General features: G+C 56.0%; 1 protein-coding gene across 2 annotated transcripts; it reads left to right on the top strand.

Moving 5' to 3' along the window:
• The first annotated feature begins 1,716 nt into the window (after positions 1-1,716).
• On the top strand, positions 1,717-20,175 carry IL12RB1 (interleukin 12 receptor subunit beta 1). Of its 2 annotated transcripts, XM_040444918.1 has the most exons (16): positions 1,717-1,876; positions 2,896-2,958; positions 3,820-3,934; positions 4,438-4,607; positions 6,038-6,180; positions 9,212-9,245; positions 10,123-10,248; positions 10,754-10,836; positions 11,758-12,001; positions 14,351-14,512; positions 15,214-15,351; positions 15,717-15,872; positions 17,412-17,546; positions 18,493-18,595; positions 18,885-18,966; positions 19,754-20,175. In XM_040444918.1, exons 1-16 carry the CDS (start codon positions 1,807-1,809, stop codon positions 20,105-20,107), a joined length of 2,178 nt encoding a protein of 725 aa, XP_040300852.1. In that variant the 5' UTR covers positions 1,717-1,806; the 3' UTR covers positions 20,108-20,175. The 2 variants fall into 2 exon arrangements, with proteins under 2 accessions (XP_040300852.1, XP_040300853.1); XM_040444919.1 differs by lacking the exon at positions 18,493-18,595 and having other exon boundaries at positions 19,754-19,939.
• The last annotated feature ends 3,459 nt before the right edge of the window (positions 20,176-23,634 follow it).

The following is a 23,634-nucleotide window of genomic DNA, read 5'->3' as shown; positions in this document are numbered from 1 at the left end:
GGCTGTCTGGTGGGCACGATCTGCCGGGAGCCCAGCCTATTTTGCAGATGGGGTAGCTGAGGCCTGGAAGGGCTGACCTCGGTGATGGGGCAGCCCTGGGGCATGAGGCTCACTGCCCACTGGCTGCTCAGCCCCACTGGGGGGCGGGGAGGGGAGGGGACTCTCTCTGAATCCATCTGTTCACAGGCAGCTGAGGCCTCTGGGCTCAGTGTCTCCATCTGTGAAATGGGGCCCATGATGGTGTCTCCTCGGGTGGGGTCTCAGGCTCCTCGAGGGGAGGTCGTGACTTTGGCCCTCTCTCTAACCGGTCTCTTCCCTCTTTCCTTATGTTTCTCTCAATCTGTCTCTGTCTCTCTCTGTCTCTGCCCCTCCCCCAGGCCTCACACATCAGTCCTGCAGCCCACTCCACCCCCTGGCCTGGCCTGGCCCTATTGCCAGTGAAGGCTGCTCTGTGCGGGGTCACGGGGTCCCCGTCCCCACTGTGCCAGGCCTGGGACACTGTTTCTTTGTTCCCATGGCTCTGACCTCATGGCCTCCCGGGCGCCTGACCCTGACCGGCCCAGCTGCCCCCCCCCCCCACCCCGGGGACAGGGCTTCTCTGAGAATGGGCCTCCTCCTGGCCCACCTGGGCCTCAGTTTCCCCAGATGCTCTTCCAAGACAGACCCTCACCGTATGCTCCTCCATCTCCCACGGTTCCGTGAACATTTTTTTTTTTTTGTAGGTGAAAAATCACATGACATAAAAGTAACCAGTTTAAAATACACAGTTCAGTGGCATTTAGAGCATTCACTACGTTTTGCAACCGTCACCTCTGTCTAGTTCCAGAACGTTCTCCCCACCCCAAGGGGAAGCTCGTCCCCATTAGCAGTCACTCCCCAGCCCCCACCCCCCAGCCGCTGGCAACCACTAATCTTTCTGTCTCTTCGAATCTGCCTGCTCTGGACATTTTATTTTTTATTTTTTAATTTTTAATTTTTAATTTTTTTTTTTTTTTTTTTTTTGCTCTGGACATTTTATATACATGGAATCATACAACACGTGGGCTGCTGCGTCTGGCTGTTTTCACTCAGCACGATGTGTTTGAGATTCACCCGCTTTGTAGCATGAATCAGTGCTTCTCCATGGACATCCTGGGCCTCTTTTGACAGTGGGGAGAAAGACTCAGAAAATGAGACCCCCAGATGCCAAAGAAACAGACACGGAGAAGAGAAAACGCTTCGTCTGAAGGAAGCAAAGGGGCTCTTTAGGAGCCGGGACCCAGGGTGCCCTGAGACCAGAGTCTGGGAAACGGGGAGGTGGGCATTTACTGCGGCGGGGGAGGGGAGGGTGCGGGGGGGGGGGTAAGGTACAGCAAACACTTCAGAATGACTTGTTGGGAGAGTGAACTCAGACATCCAAGAACCCTGGGCTCCCATTTGGCACCCGAGTCTCAGAAGTTGGCTAGAGAGGGCCAGAGACCAGGGCAAGGGCCCAGAGCTGCCCCCTCATGAGGCTGGCACCCGGTGTCCTGCTTGGGTCTTTCTCGGGTCGGAAGAGACCCTGAGATCTAAGGCCCTGGGTCAGACTGGCCCCACGGGTGGCTCTGTGGCTGGGATGAGGCCACCATCACCGAGCTGACTTCCTGGGTTTCTCTTTCAGTTTGACTTATGCCAGGAGGGGCCATGACACCTAACTTTTTTTTTTTTTTTTTTTTTTAATCTTTTTAGCATTCTTTCTTGCTCAGCTTCAATGTGTTCCAGGGCGAGGACAGGGTGGCTGGGCCTCGCCAGCAACACAGAAGCTCATCTGGGGCTGCAGGCCTCTGCATGGACTTCATGGGGCAGTTGTTGACCAGGCTGGTCCCCCTCCTTCTGCTCCTGCTTCCAGGGCAGGGCGGTGAGTGCTCCACCCTGACAAGGTGGCTCTTTGCTGGGAGACGTGTGTGTGAAAGGCCGTGGATCTGGGTTTCTGGGGTGGGTTCTGCGTCTCTGGGCCTCAGTCTTTCCCTCTCTCAAATGGGAGATCGCTGATCATAGCTTCCGGGGTCCAACTTGGGCATCCTCCCTCCGGTCTTGATTTTGTCTTCCGTGGAATGGGCCGAACCCCTGAATCTTTCCCACTTCCCAGAGTTCTGTGAGAAATGCTAAGAAAAGGATGGGGTGCCTGGGTGGCTCAGGCGGTTAAGCGCCTGACTTTGGCTCATGTCATGGTCTCACGGTTCGTGGGTTCGAGCCCCGTGTGGGCGTCTCGGCTGTCATCCAGAGCCCGCTTTGGATCCTCTGTCCCCCTCTCTCTCTGCCCTTCCCCCGCTCACGCCTCTGTCTCAAAAATAAAACCTTTTAAATAAGTAAATAAATAAAAAGAAATGCTAAGAAAAGGGTAAAGAACAAATATGTATATAAGTGATACACAGGGTAACTGATTATGTTTGTAGTATATGGTATATTCCTACCTTATATATACTCATAGACTCTCTCCGTCTTGTGGAATCAGATGGGAAGGAGCCCAGACCCCTGCAGATGGCTGGGTTTGACCTCTAATTCCGGTTCAGCTGTTGCTGCTGTGTGACCTCAGGCCACCCCTTTGCCTCTCTGTGCCTCAGTTTCCCTCTCTGGAAACAGCAGCGGCAGGGTTTCAGGGCCTTCAGGGGTCAGGCAGGGCTGGAGATCAGAGACGGGGAGGGGTCCAGGGGACCCTGGGAAGAGCAGCCTGAGAGGTTGACGCGTGGATGAACGAGCGGGTGGATGGATGGGCAGAGGATTGGACGTGTGGAGGGACGGCAGGGCGGGTGGGCGGATCTGTTTATGGGAACGTGGAGAGGTGGGTGGATGGTGACTTGGCGAGCCCCCGGCCTGAGCCCCTCTCCCATGCAGTTGAACTCTGCGAATGTCATGATCTCTTTGTTGCCTTTGCAGCCGAAGCCTGCGGCACGAGCGGGTGCTGTTTTCAGGACCCACCGTATCCGGATACAGACTCAGGTCTGGAACAGTTCTGCGCTGTGGGGAGAGGGCGTGCGGGGCTCTGACTGGCCCACCCCTGGGGGCCGGTCCCTCAGCTCTCTCCTGCCCAGCCAAAGTTTGAGGCCGGCCTGAGGTCTTGGAAGTGACCAGAAGGCCTACTGTCCTATCCTCACCAAGCTCGGGCGTCCTGGATCAGTCGCTTGCCTCTCTGAGCCTCGTCTCCTCCCTCGCAGGGTTGCAGACTTGGTGTCTGTGTCTGTTCAGCGTGGGGGGGCTAAGCAGCCGTGAGACATTTTGGGGCTCCCCGGAGGCAGGCATTGCTGGAACATATGTGCTTGCGATGCACCCCAATAAGGGCCTGCCATTGAACAGGCTCTTCATCCGCTCTTTTGTGCGAGAAATAGTCACTGAGCACCCACTCTGTGCGGACAGAGTTCTAGGCGTGAAAGAATCGGCCGTGACCCCAACTGCCAAACACGTACATGGACAGCATCCTAGGATGTGCTATGTGAAACCAGAGGAGGTGGGGGATGAAGGAAGGGGCTGTCTCAGGTTGCCTGGTGGTTAAGGAGGTGACCCTGAAGGAGAAACTGGAATGTCAAGATCTGGAGGGAAAGCATTCTAGGCAGCTGGCCCCGCGTGTGCAAAGGCCCTGTGGTGGGAGTAAGCTTGGTGTGTTTGAGGACTGGTGAGGAGTCCACTGGTGTGGCCGGAAGGGGGTGAGCACAGGAGACGGCAGGAGACAGGAGAAAAGGGCACAGGGAGGGGGCTGGGAGCGGGTTCCTTAAATGTCACAAAGATTTACCCTGAGGGTGCGTCAGCAAGGAGGGGCCCCTCCCGATTCTTGGTCCATTCCCAAACCTCTGGTATCTCCTCTAGGCTCGGCTTCAGGCCCCAAGGACCTGACCTGCTACCGGATATTCAGCGCCGGTTATGAATGCTCCTGGCGGTACGAGGGCCCCTCGGCTGGGGTCAGCCACTTCCTGAGGTGCTGGTGAGGACCCTGCCCCAGTTCCCAGACCCTCATTCATCATCCCACCCTGGCTCCCGCTCTCAGATGTGTGACCTTGTCAGGCTCCTTTCGGGAGGCTCAGTTTCTCATGTGAGAAGAGAGGGCTGGGACTCTCTATGTTGTGGCGGGGGTGGGAGGTGGGGGGGGGCGTCCCTCTAGCCCCTCGTCCCCACCCTCTCACTCACTCGTCCACCCTCCCATTCATTCATTCCCATCTTCCTTCCTCCTGTGGCACCTGTGGCAACCCATCTCGCGAGATTCCGGGACGGAAACACACACACGCGCGCACACACACACACACACACACACACACACACACACCCCCAACCCCTCGGTTCCAGGCTGATCCCCACGGAGTCCCCAGGCCGCGGAGGGGGAGCACAGGGGGCAGAAGAAGATGCCGGGATGCGACTCACACCTTCTGCCGAGGCACCCTGGGGGTCCCGAGGACCCCCAGACTGAGCACCAGCACTCTCCCTCCCCAGCCTCAGGTCCGGGCGCTGTTGCTACTTTGCCGCGGGCTCGGCCACCAAGGTGCAGTTCTCCGACCAGGACGGCATATCTGTGCTGCAGGCCGTCACCCTCTGGGTCGAATCTCGAGCCGGGAACCGGACAGAGAAGTCACCCAAGGTCACCCTGATGCTTCACAGCTCAGGTCAGTACCCTGTTCTACTCCTCCTCCTCCTCCTCCCTGCGGCCCCTTCGTCACCCAGAGAAGCCTCCGGTCCCTGAGCCTGGACCTGGGGGGGATTCCGGCCAGCGGCTCGATAACACCAGCTGTTTTCACATCACACGCTATCGTGAGACATGGCAGTTTTTTATGGTCCCCTCTCCAATCCCCAGCTGCCGGGCACTTAGGTGGCTTCTGGGTGAAGGCTGCTGGGACCCCGTTGGGTCCTCTATGTCTGTTTTCACGACTCAACCACATACACTTTGACATATCGTTGCTGAGTTCCCACCGTGTGCTACCACTGAGTCACAGGGACACGAGCGAGGCCACCAAAGTCTGCAGCTCGGAGCTGGGACTAGGGTGAGGTGAGAAGGGAACCCGCCTGGGGCACAACATTTCCAAGGGGTGCCCCAAACCTCGCTAGTCGATATAAACGCTACGGTAATGCAATATTTTTAAAAATCAAAATTCATGGGGAAAAAAAAATCCACGGTGAACAAAATACCGCGTTTTAAAATATGGGGTCGGTTTTAAAATAATCGCGTTTTAAAATATGCTCAGTCGGTTAAGCGTCCGACTCTTGATTTTGGCTCAGGTCATGATCTCACAGTCCTGAGATGGAGTCCTACGTCAGGCTCCGCGCTGGGCTGCCTAAGATTCTCTCTGTCCCTCTCTCTGCCCCTCCCCTGCTCATACTCTCTCTCTCAAAAACAAACAAACAAACAAACAAACAAACAAACAAAACCCCTCTAAACTCATAAATTAATTAGTTAACTAAAGACAAGATCCGACCGTGTCTTTGTACACCCTTGCCTTTCTTGCTTCACTGTACTTGTGGCCCTGCCTCTCTCTTTGCCTTCGTGGAGCCCAGAATCAAGTGGGGGTGATGAACGAGGCATGATTATGACATACGAGGAGATACCGCTGGGAGGCCAAGGAGGCTTCCGGCTCAAGCTGAGCCCGGAAGGATAAAAAAAAAAAAAAGATCCAACAGGAATAAAGCGTAGAAAAGTGTGTTCCAGGTGGAGAACATGAGAGCGACGGCAAGTGCAAAGGCCCTGAGGTAGAATCAGGCATGGTGTGACCAAGATGCAGAAAGAACGATAGACGTCTCTCTTTGGGTCAGGGTCTAAAAAATTAGTAAGATTTCCCTAATCGTCCTCTAGAAAAATAGATTGCCAACGACCCTCCCCGTCAGCAGCTTACAAAAGCGCCTGTCTCACTATAGCGTTGCTCTAAGGGGTATTGATACTTCCCTCCCAGGCTTAGATGGAGCATGTAAGGGTTTCCCCGATTCACATACTGGGGGCTTAGTCAGTTACCCTGGGCTGGGTGGGACGGATGTTCTGAAATTTTCAGGACCAGTAACTCACACATATGCCGGCCCCCTCCCCAAACCCCATCTCTGCTTCCAGTTAAATACGACCCACCGCTGCTGGGAGACATCAAGGTGTCCGGCTCCGCGGGGCGGCTGCTCATGAAGTGGGAGACCCCAGCCCGCCAGGATGGCGCCGAGGTCCAGTTCCGGCACCGGACAGCCGGCAGCCTTTGGAAGCTGGTGAGTTTATTCTCCGGGCGGGGGGAGAACACAGGCCTCTCCCCGGGGCAGCTCCATCCCCCAAATCAGTTTCACCGTCTCTACACCCTTCCCCCCTCCTACCTGGCCTCCACTCTTGCCTTGTTTCTAGCCTCTGGAGTCTCCTTGACACTCAGCTCTCGTCGTGACCTCCCTCGCTCGCACACCTTCCATGGCTCCCTATTACCCTCAGGAGGGCATCCTTTCCTCGGCTGGCCCTAGGTACCCTCACCTGCCTCGTGCTTCCTCTGGTCCCCTCCTGAATGGCTGTTAGTCTCTGCTCATGCCCGGCATTTCCAGACTCTGCCTTTACCCACGCAGTCTTCTCCATCTGTATGCTTTCCTTTCTATCTGAGCACATGAGAATCCAGCCCACCTTCAGGGTCCGGCTCCAGGGCCGCCTCTCCAGGAAGCTGCCCTTCCGCTTCCACTCCTCCCTTCCCTCCTCCTCCTCCTCCTCCTCTTCCTCCTTTTCTTCTTCTTCTTCTTCGATATAATTGACATATAACATTATATAGGTTTCAGGTGTTCAACATACTTATTTTATATTTATATACATATTGTGAGATGATCACACGAAGTTATAAACCTTTTTTCTTGTCCTAAGACCTTTGGAAGATCTACTCTCCCAGGAACTTTCAAATACACCACACCGTGTTATTATTGTTATTATTTTTTAAATGTTTACTTATTTTTGAGACAGAGAGTGCCAGCGGGGAGGGGCAGAGGGAGAGGGAGCCACAGATGCCCAAGCAGACTCCAGGTTCTGAGCTGGCAGCCCAGAGCCTGACACGGGGCTCGAACTCACGAACTCGGAGATCATGCCTTGAGCCGACGACGGCGGAGCCACCCAGGCGCCCCCATCAGGCAGTATTATTAGCTACAGTCACCGAGCTGGACATGACATCCCCAGGACTGACTGCTTTTACAAATGAAGTTTGTCCCTTTTGACCACCTTCACCCATGTCACGCACCGCCCACCCCTGCCTCTGGCAACCACCAATCAGTTCTCTGTATCCACACGCTTCCGGGTGGTTTTGCTCTAGATTCCACGTGGGTGAGAGATCCTTTTACACTTAGCATAATACACTCCCCCATTCATGTCGTCACAGACGGCAAGATTTCCTTCTTGTACAGCTGAGTGATAGTCCATTGTATATATACCACCTGATTTTGGTTTTGTTTTTGTTTTTTTTTCATTCATCCATCGTCGGACCCTCAGGTTGTTTCTCTGTATGACTTTTTTGGACCTTCATTCGTATTCTTTGGCTACCCTCTGCCGCCCCTGCTGTTTCCCCCCATCCCGGGGCAGAGCCAGCTGGGCCTGCCAGAAATCTCAGCCCTTGCTTAGCGCCCAGGAAGTCTCTAGTCTGGGGGGCACCTGGGTGGCTCCGTCGGTTAAGCGTCCCAACACTTTGATCTCAGCTCAGGTCACGATCTCACGGTTTGTGGGATCTCCGCTGACAGCATGGAGGCTGTTGGGGATTTTCTCTCTCCCTCTCTCTCTCTGTCCCTGCCCTGCTCGTGCTCTCTCCATCTCTCTCTCTCTTTCTCTCAAAATAAATAAACTTAAAAAAAAAAAAAAAGAAGAAGAAGAAGCCCCTAGTTTGGGAGAGACAGAGACCTCCAGCCTCTGAATTATGGCGTCTCCTCCTCCCTCAGACTGGGAGCATCTTGAGGTCAGGGAGCCGCCTCAGCGTCAGCCCCGCCATCCCTCCCAATGTTGGGCCCCTCTGAGTCTCTGTTATGCCATCAGGTCAACGGGATCAGTTAGAGGCAGTGGTATGGGGCCTCTGATGGCGAAAGGCGCGTCTCTCTGTTTTATTTCCAGCCCCCTGAGCACCTTAGCAGAGGACGGAACTGAAGCTTGGGATGTTGGGGGACTCTCAGCATCACACCGGGAAGTGTGGGCCAGGCTGTGTCCTAAATCTGGCTTTCCTGACCCCCAACACCATAGACATACAGGTTTTGCCACCTAAAGTAATTTTTGTTAAGATTTTTTCTTTTTTTCTTTTTTCCTTTTCTTTCTTTTTTTTTTTTTTTTTTTTTTTTGGAGAGAGAGAGAGAGAGAGAGAGAGAGCGAGCGCAAGCAGGGGAGGGGCAGAGAGAGAGAGCAAGACACAGAGTCTGAAGGCAGGCTCTAAGCTCTGAGCTGTCAGCAGAGATCCCGATGCGGGGCTCGAACCTACGAACCGCGAGATCGTGAACTGAGCCGAAATTAAGAGTTGGACGCTTAACCAACTGAGCCACCCTGGCGCCCCTGCCTCCTGAAATCTTTTCAGTAAACTTTTAATTTTAGAAGAATCTTAGATTCTCCGTAAAGTTTCCAGGAAGCCAACAACTCCCACAGAAACTCCACCCAGCTTCCCTACATGTTAATATCTCACATTCTTGAGTGTGTTTGTTTGCAACTGAGATGGATGTTGGCATATTGCTATGAATTAAATTGCAGAGGTCACTCGTTTTTCTATGAATGTCCTCTTTTATTTCTGGTTATTTATTTATTTATTTATTTATTTTTACAAACATCCTCTTTCTGTTCCTGGCTCCGACCCAAGCTCCCACATTGCACGTAAAATCATTGTTTCATTAGAAATTTTTGTTAACGTTTATTTATTTTTGAGACCGAGAGAGACAGAGCATGAACAGGGGAGGGTCAGAGAGAGAGGGAGACACAGAATCGGAAGCAGGTTCCAGGCTCCGAGCTGTCAGCACAGAGCCCGATGCGGGGCTCGAACTCACGGACCGTGAGATCATGACCTGAGCCGAAGTCGGACACTTAACCGACTGAGCCACTCAGGTGCCCCTAAAATAATTGTTTACAATGAAAAGAGCTAATATTTCTCAACACCGAAATGGTCACAGGTTCATTCATATGTGTGTGTGTGTGTGTGTGTGTGTATATATATATGTACATATGTGTATATATATGTGTATATATGTATATATTATATATATGTGTATATGTATATATGTGTATATATATATGTATATATATATGATCTTGTCCTAGGGCCACTGTGGACGTCAGGATGATGCTGGCTTCGGTGAGAATAATATAACAACAGCTGCAGCAAGCTAGCGTTAATTGAGCACCCACTGGGTGCCAGGCCCAGTGCTAAATTCTCTGTGTGCTTCCTGGCCCACCCTGTAGTTCAGTATTGGATTATTCCCAGTTCACAGGTGAGGAAACAGCCTGGGGGGCGAGAAGCCATTGATCAGGGGCACATCCCCATGGGTGGCCTTGCCAGGACTCTGACCTAGGGCAGGGGCAGAATGGGTGATCTTTTTTTTTTAATTTTTTATTTATTTTATTTTATTTTATTTAACGTTTATTTATTTTTGAGACAGAGAGAGACAAAGCATGAACGGGGGAGGGTCAGAGAGAGGGAGACACAGAATCGGAAACAGGCTCCAGGCTCTGAGCTGTCAGCACAGAGTCAGACGTGGAGCTCGACCGCGAGATCATGACCTGAGCCCAAGTCGGCCACTTAACCGACTGAGCCACCCAGGTGCCCCAGAAGAATGGGTGATCTTGAAGCCCCAAGGGGACAGGCCCTGGCCTATTCCCGCAGTGTCCCTAGGGCCCAGCACACAGCTGGCACTCAATAAGTGTATGACGACTGGGGCGCCCGGGTGGCTTAGTCGGTCAAGCATCTGACTCCAGCTCAGGTCATGATCTCGCGGTTTGTGGGTTCGAGCCCCGCGTCGGGCTCTGTGCTGACAGCTCAGAGCCTGGAGCCTGCTTCCGATTCTGTGTCTCCCTCTCTCTCTGCCCCTCCCCCCACACTTGTGCTCTGTCTCTCTGTCTTAAAAAACAAACGTTAAAATATTAAAAAAAAAAAAAAAAGTGTATGACGGCTAAGTGCCAAGTGCCAAGCCCCGGGGCACCTTCAGCTTGATGTCTGACCTGTTTCTTGCCAGAGTCATGCCTCTGCCCCCTGCAGATGGACGCAGCCCAGGAATTCCAGCTGCGGAGGCGGAGGCTCAGGCCGGGAGCCCCAGGAGATCCCTGGAGCAGTTGGAGCAGCCCCGTGTGTGTCCCGCCTGGTGAGAGCACCTAGAGTCACAGGAACCAGGGCAGGCAGTAGAAATGCGGCAGTGGAGGGGCGCCTGGGTGGCTCAGTCGGTTGAGCGTCCGACTTCAGCTCAGGTCACGATCTCGCGGTCCGGGAGTTTGAGCCCCGCGTCGGGCTCTGGGCTGATGGCTCAGAGCCTGGAGCCTGCTTTGGATTCTGTGTCTCCCTCTCTCTCTGCCCCTCCCCCGTTCATGCTCTGTCTCTCTCTGTCTCAAAAATAAATAAACGTTAAAAAAAAAATGTGTGGTAAAAAGCACATCATTTTAGCCATTTCAAAGTGTAGTTTTCTAGCATTAAGTATAGTCACGTTGTTGGAGACTAGATCTCCATGTTTTCAGATTTTGCAAACTAACATCCCATGGGAATCCTGTGTTTCAAGGCGGGGCGGGGGGGGGGTCCCCATCGGGGGTCTGTGGGTGGCGGCCGGCAAGGGAACGCCCCCAGCGTCACTGTCTTGCCCATCCCATTCATTGCAGAACGTCTCCCACAGCCCAGCTGGAGGTTCTCGGTGGGGGCACTCCGCCCAGACGGGAAGAGGCAGGTGACTCTGGATGGGCAGGTAATGGGCCGGCACAGGGCTGTAGGGTGGCCTGGGATGGGCAGAAGGAGACAAGAAAGAGGCTGGAGTCGGGGCACGAGTAGGACATGGGGAAGAGCCATGGAGGTGGCAAGGACCGTGGGTTTAACTCTGCAGGTAATTGGGAGCAATGGAGAGTATGTGGGCAGAGGAGGGATATGGCGGGGTTCAGGTGTTCGTAGACTTCCCCTGGCTGCCAGGTGGGGGCCAGATTGTGAGGGGCTGGGGTGCAAGCCGGCAGGCCAGGGGTCGGCCATGTCAGTCTAGATGGGAGATAATAAACAACCCGTTAAAAGCAGTCTAATTAACCCCAGTCTAGATGGGAGATAATAAACAACCCGTTAAGAGCACTCTAATTAACCCCCATTTTACAGGGAAGGAAACTGAGCCACAGAGGGAAACTCTCCTGGCCAAGTCAGGGTGCAAAACCACCAAATGTTGCGCCGCCTGGCTTCACCATAATTAACGCGGCCAGCTCCCTAACGGGCTGTCGCGGTAAAGGCTGCAGTAAAGCTCTTTCACTTCCTGGCTTTCCTCTCATTCGAATTCCTTTTCTTAGGAAAAATTTCCAGGCTTTTCCAAAGATGGAAAAAAAAAACAAAAACAAAAAACCACCAAAAAAACCCCAGAAAACGAAAACATTTTTTTCCCTGGCTCTCTGTGAGTTTCACCAAATTATTTCCTCCTCAGACCAACATGCACTGGACATGGCTATTTTCCAACCGCCCTGGCAGCACGGAGGGTTTCTTTTTGGGGGACAGGGGACGGGGGCTGGTTGTGTTGTTTTGTTTTAATTTTTGGCACAGGCCCTGGCCCATGGATGAGTCTGCCCGGGGCCGCACCCTGGGGATGATGACCCGGGTCAGGCCTCCGCAAGCAAGCCCTCTCTCACACTCCCCACAGCTGCCCCAGCTTGAGCTTCCAGAAGGCTGCCTCAGGTCCAAGTCTGGCGGGGAGGTGACCTACCGTGTCCACCTGCACATGCTGTCCTGCCCGTGTAAGCCCAAGGCCACAAAGACCTTGCAGCTGAGAAGGTTCATCAATATCTCCGGCGCCGCCTATGACCTGGCTGTCGTCTCCCAGAATCGCTTCGGCCCCGGCCCCAACCAGACGTGGCACATTCCTGCCCATGCCCACACCCACCCAGGTGTCTCCTCTGGCCGGGGAGGGCTGCGGGAGGGCCTCTGGGATCTGAGAACCTACTCTGAGCCTCCGCCGGGCGGGGGGGCGGGGGGGGAGCGGGGAGGCAGGTGAGGCACAAAGTGAAGGGGGTGTCGAATTTAGGAACGTGTCAAAATCAACTAATTAGGGCATGTCATGTTACAACGCAGTATTTAAAGCAAACGCGCAAACACAAAACTCTAGCTGGCAAAGTACAGCCCAGACCAACCACCTGTTTTTGTAAATAAAGTTGTACCGGGACCAGGGTGAGATCAGGGTGTGGTGGGCGAGGCGGGCACAGGATTGATCCTATCTTCACTTAAAATCTTGATATCTGGGGCGCCTGGGTGGCTTAGTCATGAAGCATCTGACTTCGGCTCAGGTCATGATCTCGCAGGTTCGTGAGTTCGAGTTCCGCAGCAGGGGAGCTCCAGCCCCGCTTCGGGGGAGCCCCGCTTCTCCCTCTGTCTTCCTGTCTCTCCCTCTCTCTCGCTTGCGCCCCCCCCCCCTCAGCATAAAATAAAAATCTTGATGTTTGTTCATTATGTATACATATACATAATTAAATATGTACATGTAGTTATACATATGATGAAACAAATCAAGATTTATATTTATGTATACGGGCACGTATGCGCACACACATATTTTATTGAGGTGAAATTCGCGTAGCAACACCAGCCACTTTAACAGGTGCGATTCAGTGGCATTTAGGACATTCACAGTGATGCGCAACCGTCACCTCTGTCCGGTTCCAGAACATTTCTATCACCCTCAAAGGGAGACCCCGTGCCCATCAGCCGTCACTCCCCATGCCCCTTCTCCCCAGCCCTTGGCAACCACTAACCCGCTTTCTGTCTCTATAGATTTCACGGAAACGGGGTCACACACCACGTGGCCTCTTTCATCTGGCTTCTTTCACCAGCATAACGTTTTCCAAGTTCATCCACGTTTCCTTTTTATGACCGAGGAATATTCTGTCGCGTGGCCGGGACCCCGGCGCATTGACCTGTTCATCCGCGGATGAACACTTGGGCTGTTTCCACCTTTTGGCGATTGTAAATTGTGCCCATCACATACTTTTCCGTTCATGTTTTGACTTCTTTAGCTTTATTTATATTTTATTTTATTTTTAATGTTTTATTGACTTATTTTTAAGAGAGAGAGAGAGAGAGAGAGAGAGAGCGAGCACGAGTGGGGGAGGGGCAGAGAGAGAGGGAGACACAGAATCTGAAGCAGGTTCCAGGCTCTGAGCTGACAGCACAGAGCCTGATCCGGGGCTCGAAGCCACAAACCGTGAGATCATGACCCCAGCTGGACGCTTAAACGACTGAGCCACCCAGGTGCCCTTGATTTTTTTTTTTTTTTTTTTAAATATCGCATTTAAAACAACATTTACCTTGACGACTGAGTTCTTCAGTGCCTCACATTTTGTGCCCGATCGTTGCCTCACTCACACCCCGGTCCCGGCCCCACCGAGCCACCCGGCAACCCTGTGAGCACAGGGCTGTTACGATGATGCCCATTTCAGAGATGACACGACTGAGGCTCAGATGGGTGAAGCCACTCGCACAGCAGCGAGCCGGTCAGCTCCCGGCCTGGTTTGGGTCATGGCCCGCTGTGTGACCTTGGGCCAGTGGCTCTCCCTCCCTGAGCCTCCGAGTCTGTGTTAGTGGGGTGATCACGGTCCCCCTTGGTAGCGAAGGGTATAGCAAAGCCCTCACACGGGCCCAGCGCATATAGTCGGCGCTCAATACGTGCTAGTTGTGGACCCCGGAATTAGAAGTCGTGCCCACCTCCCCAAGGTTGTTGCAGACGCCCTTGCGGTAGGGAGTGGGAGAGATGAGCCGGGAGCTGAGTGGATGTGTCCTTGTGCCCAGGCCAGGAGGCCCATCCGGCACCACACCCACCCGTCACTGGGTGAGGCAGGAGGTGGGTGGCCAGACGTCTGCTGGAACAAGAGATGCTCCCCGGGCTGGCGGGGTGGGAAGCGGAGGGGTGCGCATGCGTGTGTGTGTGTGTGTGTGTGTGTGTGTGTGTGCGCGCGCGCGCGCACGCGCGCAGGAAATCAGTACAGGCCGTTGCAGACGGTGGGCGTCTTGGCAGGGAACTCATGGTCAGACCTGGAAATGACCGAACTTACGCAAACAGCCCCTGGGCCCGGCTCCCAGCCCGGTGGCCCCCAGTGTGAGGAGACAGAGCCAGGCGCAGATACCCGCGGCCCCGAGGGGTTAGGGTTTGGCCAGAGGATGGCACGGGGCTACGGGAGCCTCGGACTGGTGGGAGAAGGGGGCACCGGTTCTCACGTGGCTCTCTCCACTCCTTCCAAAACCAGGGGTTCTGAATATCAGCGCCGGCGCCAACGGGACCATCATGCGTTGGCCAGCCTGGGCCCCGGACATGACCTACTGCATCGAGTGGCAGCCCCGGGGCCAGGACAGGAGCCTGACCACCTGCACCCTGACTCCACCCCAGGATCGGGACCCTACTGGAATGGGTACCGTAATGCCCCGCCTCCGCCTCTGCCTTAGAGCTCCTGGTCGGGTCAGACCTCTATGGGCCGTGCGTGTGCGTTGTGTGAGGCCGAGAGAGGCCTGGCTGCTTACCCGACGTCCCCCAGAGGTGGGAGCCAGGCTGAGACTTGGACCCTCCCCCCCATGCTGGTCGGGAGCTCCCTGCCAGGCTCCTGGGGCATCAGGGCTTACTTAGCCCTGGGCAGATCGCGCCCCAGTAGGTAATGAGTCTCACATCCCAGGGTGCCTGTTAAACATTCACCCGTGCCAGAGAAGGTGCAGCTAGCAAGATACTGGTGGCAAATTTAATGAGGCCTCCGGAGGAAAACGGGGAGGGCTCATGGCCCCGGCAACCTCGCGTCTTCCCTCCCGCTTCCTACCCTGGGCCTGGCCTCCGCCAGGAACCTCAGCCTCAGACTGGCCCGGGAGGAGTCCGCAGACTGGGGAGACAGAGCTGGGGACAGGCACACCAGGCCCTGTAGAGGAAGGGCTGGGCTGGAGGGGGGCGGGGACGGGCTGTGGGGGGATAAGGAAGGGATCCTGGAAGAGGGGACATTGGTGCGAGGGTTTTGAAGCATGAGCAGGAGCGCTCTCTGGGAGTTCCCGGCACGAGGCACAGCCAGCGCCGAGATGTGAAGGGAAATACAACCTGTTTACTGGCCTGGCCCGGGGCCAATCCTTCCAGCAACCTACAGCTGGAGCAGGGCATCCGGGGCGTTGGAGCAGAAGATGTGTTACCGCATCACGATCTTCGCGTCCGCACACCCACAGAAGCCCACCTCGTGGTCCACAGTCTTGTCCACCTACCACTTCGGGGGCCACGGTGAGTAGCCCAGACCTACGGGGTGGTCCCTCCGGAGGGCTTGGCAGCGGCCTTGGGCGTGAGGAGGACAGAAAGAACGTTCAGGGGCACTTACTCCGGGCCAGGCCTTGGCCAGAAGCCAGACACGCAGAAGGGGGTTCCTGTAGACGCCCCGAGCGGCCTCGCCCCATTTTATAGATTCAATAAAGTGAGGCGCAGAGAAGAGAAATGATGGCGCCTGGTCGGGGAGCCAGGACTCGAACCCAGGCCCGCCCGACTCTGCCGCCAAGGTCACCCGCGTGGGTCTCTGCGCGGGGCCAGGCTGGGCACGCGGGAGGGAAGGGTTCAGCCGGTACTCCTGGGACTGACCATGGCCGCGGTTGCAGCCCCGGGGGCCGGAAGCCCACAACACGTGCTGGTGAAAAGGCTCAGCCAGGACTCCGTGACTGTGGAGTGGGCACCCTCCGTGCTGAGCGCTTGCCCTGGTGTCCTGAAGGAGTACGTCGTGCTCTGCCAGGAGAAGGATGGAGGCCAGATGTCCAGTACGTGAGGCAGCGCGGGTCTGGCTGCGGGGAGAAGGGGTCTGGGATTGAGGTCTGCCTGGCTGCGGGACCCCGAGCACCTCCCTGCCCCTCTCTGGGCCTTGGTTTTCCCACCCACAACCCAGGAGATGGGCTCCGAGTCTCGACGGCCCTTTCCAGGCCCCCAGGGGGCAGCAGCCGTGTGCCCACAACATACCCCGTGTGTGAGTGGCAGCCCCTCCTGTGAATCAGCAGCTGTCCCCATTTCACAGATGGGAACACTGAGGCCTGGAGCGGAATTCCCGCCCAAGGGTTAAGGAAGCCTGGACTTGGGCTCAGTCAGGTGCCCCTTCTCGCCCCTTAGGAGGGGAAGAAGTGAGAACACGCCGGGCAAGTCTCACTAGGGCCGGAGGTTCCTATCGTTTCCACACCCCGGGGGCCCCCTCTTCCACGCGGGGAACACGGCCTTTCCGATACAGCCTCACACCCCCCACCTCCTGCAGCAACGGGCCGGGCCAGCGAGACCTGCCTCTTCGTGTCTTGCCTTCCCACCAAGCACCTAGCACTCACCGGTCAAGGCACAGATGTCCCGGGGGCAGGGGGGACACCCAGGTATCAAAGACACCTGCCATCAGCCTGGCCACCCATTGCTTAGAGGGGGTAAATGAGGCCGAGTGGGGTTCGGTGGCTTATTCGGGGCGGCGTAGCTGGCAGCGGCCATTACCGAAAACCCATCTGCCAAAAGTCAGGTTGCTGAAGATTAGCGCACGAACCACCCGTTGGCCACATTTACCCGTTCCCCCCAAATTCCGTTTGAAGAATATTCTATCTTGAATATACACAAAGAATATCGACTGAGGCTTCTAGGAGTTTTTTTCTTCTTGATAACGGCCGGCAGCGATATTCTCATCGTGAGGATTTTTATCGAGGGCTTTATTTTATTTTTTTTTAAGATTTTTATTTATTTTGAGAGAGAGAGAGAGAGAGCACAAGCTGGGGAGGGGCAGAGAGAGAGAGAGACAGAATCCGAAGCAGGCTCCAGGCTCTGAGCTGTCAGCACAGAGCCTGACGTGGGGCTCGGACTCACAGACCGCGAGATCGTGACCTGAGCTGAAGTCGGACGCTTAACCGACTGAGCCCCCGGGGCGTCCCGAAAAAGTGTTTTTAAGGAGGAGAGGGAGGAAACCACGCGGATATCCGGGGAAAGGGTGAACAAAGTAGAGGAGGGGGGGACTGTCCGTGCAAAGGCCCTGAGGTGTAACAGAACCTGGCGTCTCTAAGGAGCTTGGAGGAAAAGGCAGGTGGGTCTGGGCAGGGGACAGAGCAAGGAGCCTGCAGAGGTCCGGATTTGAGAAAAATAGCACCATTCGCTAAATATTTTGGTGACGAAGATTCCTCCAAATAAGCTGAGGTGCGTGGGTGCATTAAGAGTTTTCAGCAAAACGCCTTGAGTCCCCATTGCCACTCCTAGGGTGTCGCTGCCCAGCCAGGCCCCTGGCATCCCATCGCCCGATGGGAGTAAAGGCAGTCTAGGAACCCACGCCTGCCTCCCTCCCACAGAGCTGTCTGTGAAGCCCACGGAGACCGAGGTCACCCTTGGTGGCCTTCGGGCTGGCACAGCCTATACCGTGCAGGTTCGAGCAGACACAGTGACGCTGCAGGGCGCCTGGAGCCAACCCCAGCCATTCAGCTTTGGTGAGTAGGAGGGCAGGGCCTGGGTATTTACCCAGCATGCACTGCCCCGGCCCAAGCCTCCCCCAGCCGCCCCGCCCTGGCCCTGCCCCTGCCCCCAGTGCATCACCCTCAGGAGGAAGTCCCACCTCACTCTCTTCCCACCTCTTCTTGCGTTTTTTCCCTTCCGGAACCTTCTCTCACACTCCTGTTGCCTTGCCAGTGCAGGCGCCTCTGCCCGGAATGTCTGTGCTTCCCGCTAACTCCTTTCCATCCTCCAAAACTCAGCTCATAAGCTTCCTCCTCCAGGAAGCCTTCCACGCTTTCCTCTGGGTGCCCACCCCGCCCCCTGCCCCCCTAGCTGTTACTGCCCTTCCTTCCTGGCCTGACATCTTGGGAGTGGGTGAGGGAGGGTGTCTGTGTCCCAGGCTCTGTCCCACCACCCCCCCCTCCAGCCTGGGGGCTCCAGGGGAGGTAGAGGGGGCAGGGGGCTATTTATTGAGTGAGTGAATGTGAATGAATGAGTGTCTCTCTTATCGCAAAGATAAGGAGGCGGGCTCTGTTGTCCTGGGGTGTGTGGCTGGAAGAAATTTGGAAATCAAATGATCCCTGTTCCTGCCATAGTCGCTGCCTGTTGTCCTTACGGTGAAATCTGGTCCCAAGAGAACCAGGCAGTCAGTCCTTGCGTGGGGTGGCAGGTCTGGGTCCAGGGGAGCAACCCCATGGGCACAACCTGCGGGCACTTGGAGCCACGGTGTCCTGGGCGCGGCGGGCCAGGCCTTTGTCCCGCAGACACAGGGCAAGTGGGTTCCCCGGTCTCCGGCTTCACGTATGAGGAAACTGAGGCACAGAGGGACCCATGGCATGCCATGGTCAGCAGCGAGTTGATGGAGGGTCCAGCTCTCCCACCTCCCTTCCCAGTAAGAGGCAGGAGGTGTCCCTCCCCCAACCCAACCTCTCCCACTCCCAGAAGTCCAGGTTTCCCAGTTCGATTTGTCTGTACTCCTCGCGTCTCTGGGGAGCTTCCTGAGCATCCTTCTCCTGGGCGTCCTTGGGTACCTCGGCCTGAACAGGTAACTTACACCATCTCCCCCAAGATGGTCCATAATGGCAATAGTAGGTATTGGTGCCCAGTTTACAGATGAGGAAACTGAGGCTCAGAGAGTCAGGTCCAAAGTATCCAGCGGTGGGGGCTGAGTGGGATTTGAAACAAAGTCTGTCAGATGCCCGCCTCCCCCCCCTCCAATCCACATCAGTTCTCCCTTTATAACCTAGTGGAGATGAACAAAATAAGACAGAACAATGAAAAAGTAAGAACGGATAGAAACACTGCTCCTCCGACCAGCTCCCTTCCCTCCCCAGGGCTGCGCGGTATCTGTGCCCGCCTCTGCCCACACCCTGTGCCAGCACTGTGGTCGAGTTCCATAGCAGCCAGGGGAAGCAGGTAAGGGCACTGCTTTTCTGATTTAAGGTCTTATTTATTGGGTCTATACTCTGGGCTGGCGTTCTACAGAGTAATGGCCATGCCTTCACTCATTTTATTCTCCCCTAACCACTGACACAGGGATTCCAAAAACCCGTCCTATTTCACACACTGACAAGCGGAGGCCCAGAGAGGAACCTCCTGTGGGTCGTTTCCTAGCAGCAGAAACAACAGAAGAACCCAGTGTGGGTGGAGGTGGGGGTGGGGGGGTGGGGTAAGGGGAGGATTCCTTGGATGGTGGTCTTCAGGCATGGCTAGATCTAGGAATCCCGACACTGAACATCCATTTGTCTGGGCTGCTGTTCTGCCCGCAGTCTTCCCTCCCAGCCAGGCGCAGTCTTTCCCCAGTGGAAGCAGGGGCTGTTTTCCCCATTCATTTCAGCAAAAGTCTCAGGGCTATCACTGATTGGCCCAGCTTGGGCCACATGCTCATGGAATCAGGGGCTAGAGTGCTCTGATTGGCTGGGCCAGGTCACATGTCCATCACTCAAATTGGGGTGGGGACACTGCCCTGCCTGCCCAATCACATCAACAGTGAGAAGAGGAACAATTTCCCAAAGAGAAATGGGGGGCCGGGGAGGACTTCCCAAGGGGATGCCGAATGGGGGGGGGGGTCACTGATTTAGAGCTGATCCTCGAATTGGTCTCAGGATTTTAGAGAATTAATCCAGCAGGAGCACGATCCACTCCCCGTGTGGATAGGAAATAGGGCGCTGCCCACAGCCTCGGGCCCACCCTTCCTATCTAGGCTTGGCAGTGGACAAGCCCGGCAGACTTCCCAGAGGAGGTGTACCGAAAAGAGGCCCTGGTGGTGAACGTGTCCTGGGAAAAAGGTGAGGGAACGGACCTGGACACGCCCGGGCATCTCAAGGAGAAGACACGGCTGCTTCAGGGCACTCCTGAGCTGGCCTTGGACGCGGAGCTGCCCTCGGAGGACAGGAGACAGGTGCAAGGACACCCTGAGGCTCAGACTCCGGAGCCGGGAAGGCAGGATGGTCTGGAGGGCAGCCCTGCCCAGGCGGCTGGACTCTCACTGCTCTTGGGAGACCTAATACAGACTCCCGTATTCAGTGGCCCTTCGCATACCGGCCTGGAGGCCTGACGGACAGAGGGGAAAGTCGTCCTTCAGGCAGGAAGCCTGAAGACAGCCGGTTATTAAGCAAACATTGCATATGTCCTGAACCCCCACAACCACCTTGAGAGGTACATGGCTGTTCTATCTTACAGACACGGCCACTGAGGCTCAGAGAGGGCGAGTGGCTAGGCTGAAGCTACACAGCACTGGTGGGAGTCAAACCTGGGCCAGGTGACCCAGACCCCATTTCCACCCTCGAGGCTCTGATGCCACCGCCCTCCCCGCCCCCGGCCTCTGTCTAGCAAGTCTTGCAACATGTCCTCTGGTGGGAACTCTAGAAAGCGCCAGAAAATGGAAGCTAGACATCCATGGGGGAAGGGACAGAACTTTTCGGTGTTGAATAGGCTGGGGGGGGGGGGGGGGGCTCATGCTGATCCTAAGACCCGAGGCTGGACGTCTTGTCCCAGGAGCACTTGATGGGGAGTCTGGGCACAGAGTTCCTGCGGCGCTGCCGGGTGTCCAGGCTCTGAGGATCTAGTGGTGGGGAAAACAAGGTGGGGGGGGGGGGGGGCTCTAATCATTCTGAAGGAAGTGATGGCCCCTCCTCAGCCTCAGTCTCCTCCCCTGTAGAATGGGGGTGAGGATAATACTGAACTCACAGAGCTGTGGGGTGGGGGAGGGGGCTTATGGCTGAATAAATGAGCCTTCCGTTTTCATAAATGAGACACAACTGGATGATCACTCCGAACTCTACCAGATCAGGACTGGGCAAGGGGAGGGACAGCCCGAGGGGGAGCGGGTCCCCTGAAATCAGGAGCCATGGTTCCTTCCCCCAGCTCCACCCCTCTTAGGGGTCGATTCGCCCTCCGCCCAGGGTCAGCGCTTGGGGTTCCTCCTTTCTCTTCGCCCTCAACGCTCCGCAGCCCCCCTCCCCCCCACGCCCCATTCGGACCCTGAGCTCCTCCCGTCGTCTCGGATTCCCCCGTGGCCACCAGGTGGCAACACCAGCCCGTGTCTCCCGGCCCTCGCGGGCCTCCCCTGCCCCCTCCCCGCCCCCTCCCCTGCCACGGAGTTTGCAAAACAGACTTTAACGGTTTTAAGGGAGGGCGGGGAGGGGGAAGGGGAGGAGATTAGAACCCAGAACCCCTGGATTTTGTGGCAAAAGGACAGGAAGCTTCTGGGGCAGAAAGGTCTGGCTCCGTAACGCCCCAGGGAGGGGAGAGGCTCAGGCCCCGCCTCCTGGGGGGCGCCCCAGTTTTCCATCTATGCATCTAGACGGGAGAACAGAAGCCTTGCCCCCCCCCCCCCCCCCACCCCGTGCTCCAGCTGCGAGAGACGGTTCACCGTTGTGCGCATGCTCCCCCCCGTGGATGTGCCACCTCCCATCCAGGCATGCCTTCCTTTGCGAATCAGTGCTCCGCCTTCCTTGGTGGCAAGACCAGGTGGGCAGACAGCAAGGGATGCCGGGTCAGCGGCCTCATAAAAAAGACCAGAGGGACCTGGGCCGCAGCTCAAAGCTACCTTCTCAAGTCCAGAACCCGATACCCCACCCCTACCCCTCACAGTGAAGCCTCCAGGTAACTAAACGCCCCCATAGGGGCTGCCCCAGTCCTGGACCCACCCTGTTTGGTGGCCCCAGGAGTTAACAAACACATACCGAGGCACAGCCTCCCTGGGTCCAAGGAGTAGGAGTTGGACATTTATTGAGCACCATCTGGAATTTTCTTGCTGTAGAATGGGGAGAGTGGACACCCTACTTCCACAGGGTGGGTGGGGGGGGGATGGGGAAGGCTGAAACTGCCTTGGGAGAGAAGCTTTCAGGGAGGACAGCAGCCCAGTGAGATGGCTCCCTTGTCTCTGGATCCAGCCGTGCCTGAAGCCCACCACCTTGGGATTTTTTTTTTTCCCCCTCCATCAGGTTCCCTTTTTTTTTTTTTAATTTTATTTTTCAACATTTATTTATTTTTGGGACAGAGAGAGACAGAGCATGAACGGGGGGAGGGGCAGAGAGAGAGGGAGACACAGAATCGGAAACAGGCTCCAGGCTCTGAGCTGTCAGCCCAGAGCCTGACGCAGGGCTCGAACTCACGGACCGCGAGATCATGACCTGGCTGAAGTCGGACGCTTAACCGACTGCGCCACCCAGGCGCCCCCATCAGGTTCCCTTTTTGTTGACAGTACTTTGAGTTGTTTCTGCTGCTAGGAAATGACCTATAGGAGGTGCCTCTCTGGGTTCCTGTTTGCCTGTGTGCATAATATAAAGGGTTCAGAGCACTGGTTTGGGGTCCCTACCTCACTGGGTTGGACCACCCTGCTTAGCAGAGCCCCAGCCCGGTGTTTATTGAGTGCCCACTGTGTACCCGTTTTTCCGGGGTCCTCCGAATGCCCAGCCCTCAGCTCCTCCCAGCAGCTCTGGCAGTCAGGACTGTAGCAGACCCCGTTTCACATCTGTATTCATCCGTTGATTTGCAAAGTCCGCGTTGAGCACCTACTGTGTGCCAAGCCCTATCCTGCGCAGGTCAGAATTGGTTCTGTCGCGAGGGGCTTCTGGCGCGGTGGGGGAAGGCAGATGGTCACGTGATCGTCACGCAGGCACTTAATAATAAACCCGACACAGTGACGGCGACTAGTGAAAGTGTGAACAGTGGGTAAGGGAGGGCTTCCTGGAAGCAGTGATACCAGGGTCAAGTGGTGAAGAGAGGCCAGCACAAGGGAGAGAGCAAAGGCCCTGAGGCAGGCGTGGTTGATGGGGGAGTGGGGGCGTGGGGGGGGGTGGGGATAGAGGTTACTGCCTCCTGGGGCCTATGGGTTTTACTCTCAGGCTGGGGGATGGTGTCCTGGAGCAGGATGGTTGAGACCTGATGCGCGAGTCCTGCTACTGTTCAGAGGAGCAGACAACTCAGCCTTGCTGGCCTCAGCGTCCTGGTCTGGACAATGGATAAGGCGGCCTCTCCAGAGCCCTTGGCCCCCTCTCGCTCCCTCTCCTCTGTCTCTGTCTCTCTTGATCTGACTCCCTTTCATCATGGCTTCCGCCTCGAGTCAGGAAGCATGTCTCCATCAGGGAGATAGGCTGCCTCAGTTTACCTCCCCAGATCCCTCCCTCCTCCGTTTCTCCAGGGGCCTCTGCGCTTGGTCAGGAAGAGATGTTGTCTCTCTGTCTCCTCCCTTGAGCCAGGATGGGGCTGAGGTTATCAGCGGCCCCCGAGGACCCTGGGCCGTAGGGATGACGCAGGACAGCCGTGGCCAGGCCGCTCGCGCTTAACCGCCCTCACCCTGCAGACGCCAGGCCCTTGGCCCTTCCCCCAGCTGCGTGCCTTTGTTCCTTCCTCCTTTTTTTGTTTGTCAGTGTTTTTTTTTAAGAGATGTCCACACACCATACAGATCACCCTTGTAAAACGAACAATTAATTCCGTGGTGCTTGGTGCCTTCGCAACACTGCGCGATCGTCACCTTTGTCTAATTCCAGAACATTTCCATCACCTCCAAAGGAAACCTTGTGCCCGTGAGCGGTCACTCCCCCTCCCCTCCCCCGCCCTCCCCCAGCCCCCCCCCCC

The sequence above is a fragment of the Herpailurus yagouaroundi genome, unplaced genomic scaffold, assembly GCF_014898765.1.
Source record: "Herpailurus yagouaroundi ecotype Mexico unplaced genomic scaffold, PumYag 193, whole genome shotgun sequence".
Classification (NCBI taxonomy): Eukaryota; Metazoa; Chordata; class Mammalia; order Carnivora; family Felidae; genus Herpailurus; species Herpailurus yagouaroundi.
Note: the sequence above shows the minus strand (reverse complement) of the source record. Positions and strands in the feature narration are given on the sequence as shown.

Excerpts from the sequence above, each read along its gene's own strand:
- IL12RB1 (XM_040444918.1), top strand. The coding sequence starts at position 1,807 with ATGGACTTCATGGGGCAGTTGTTGACCAGGCTGGTCCCCCTCCTTCTG. Across the intron at positions 10,249-10,753 it reads CCCCGTGTGTGTCCCGCCTG|AACGTCTCCCACAGCCCAGC; the intron begins GTGAGAGCACCT and ends CATTCATTGCAG. Across the intron at positions 18,596-18,884 it reads GGGTACCTCGGCCTGAACAG|GGCTGCGCGGTATCTGTGCC; the intron begins GTAACTTACACC and ends TTCCCTCCCCAG.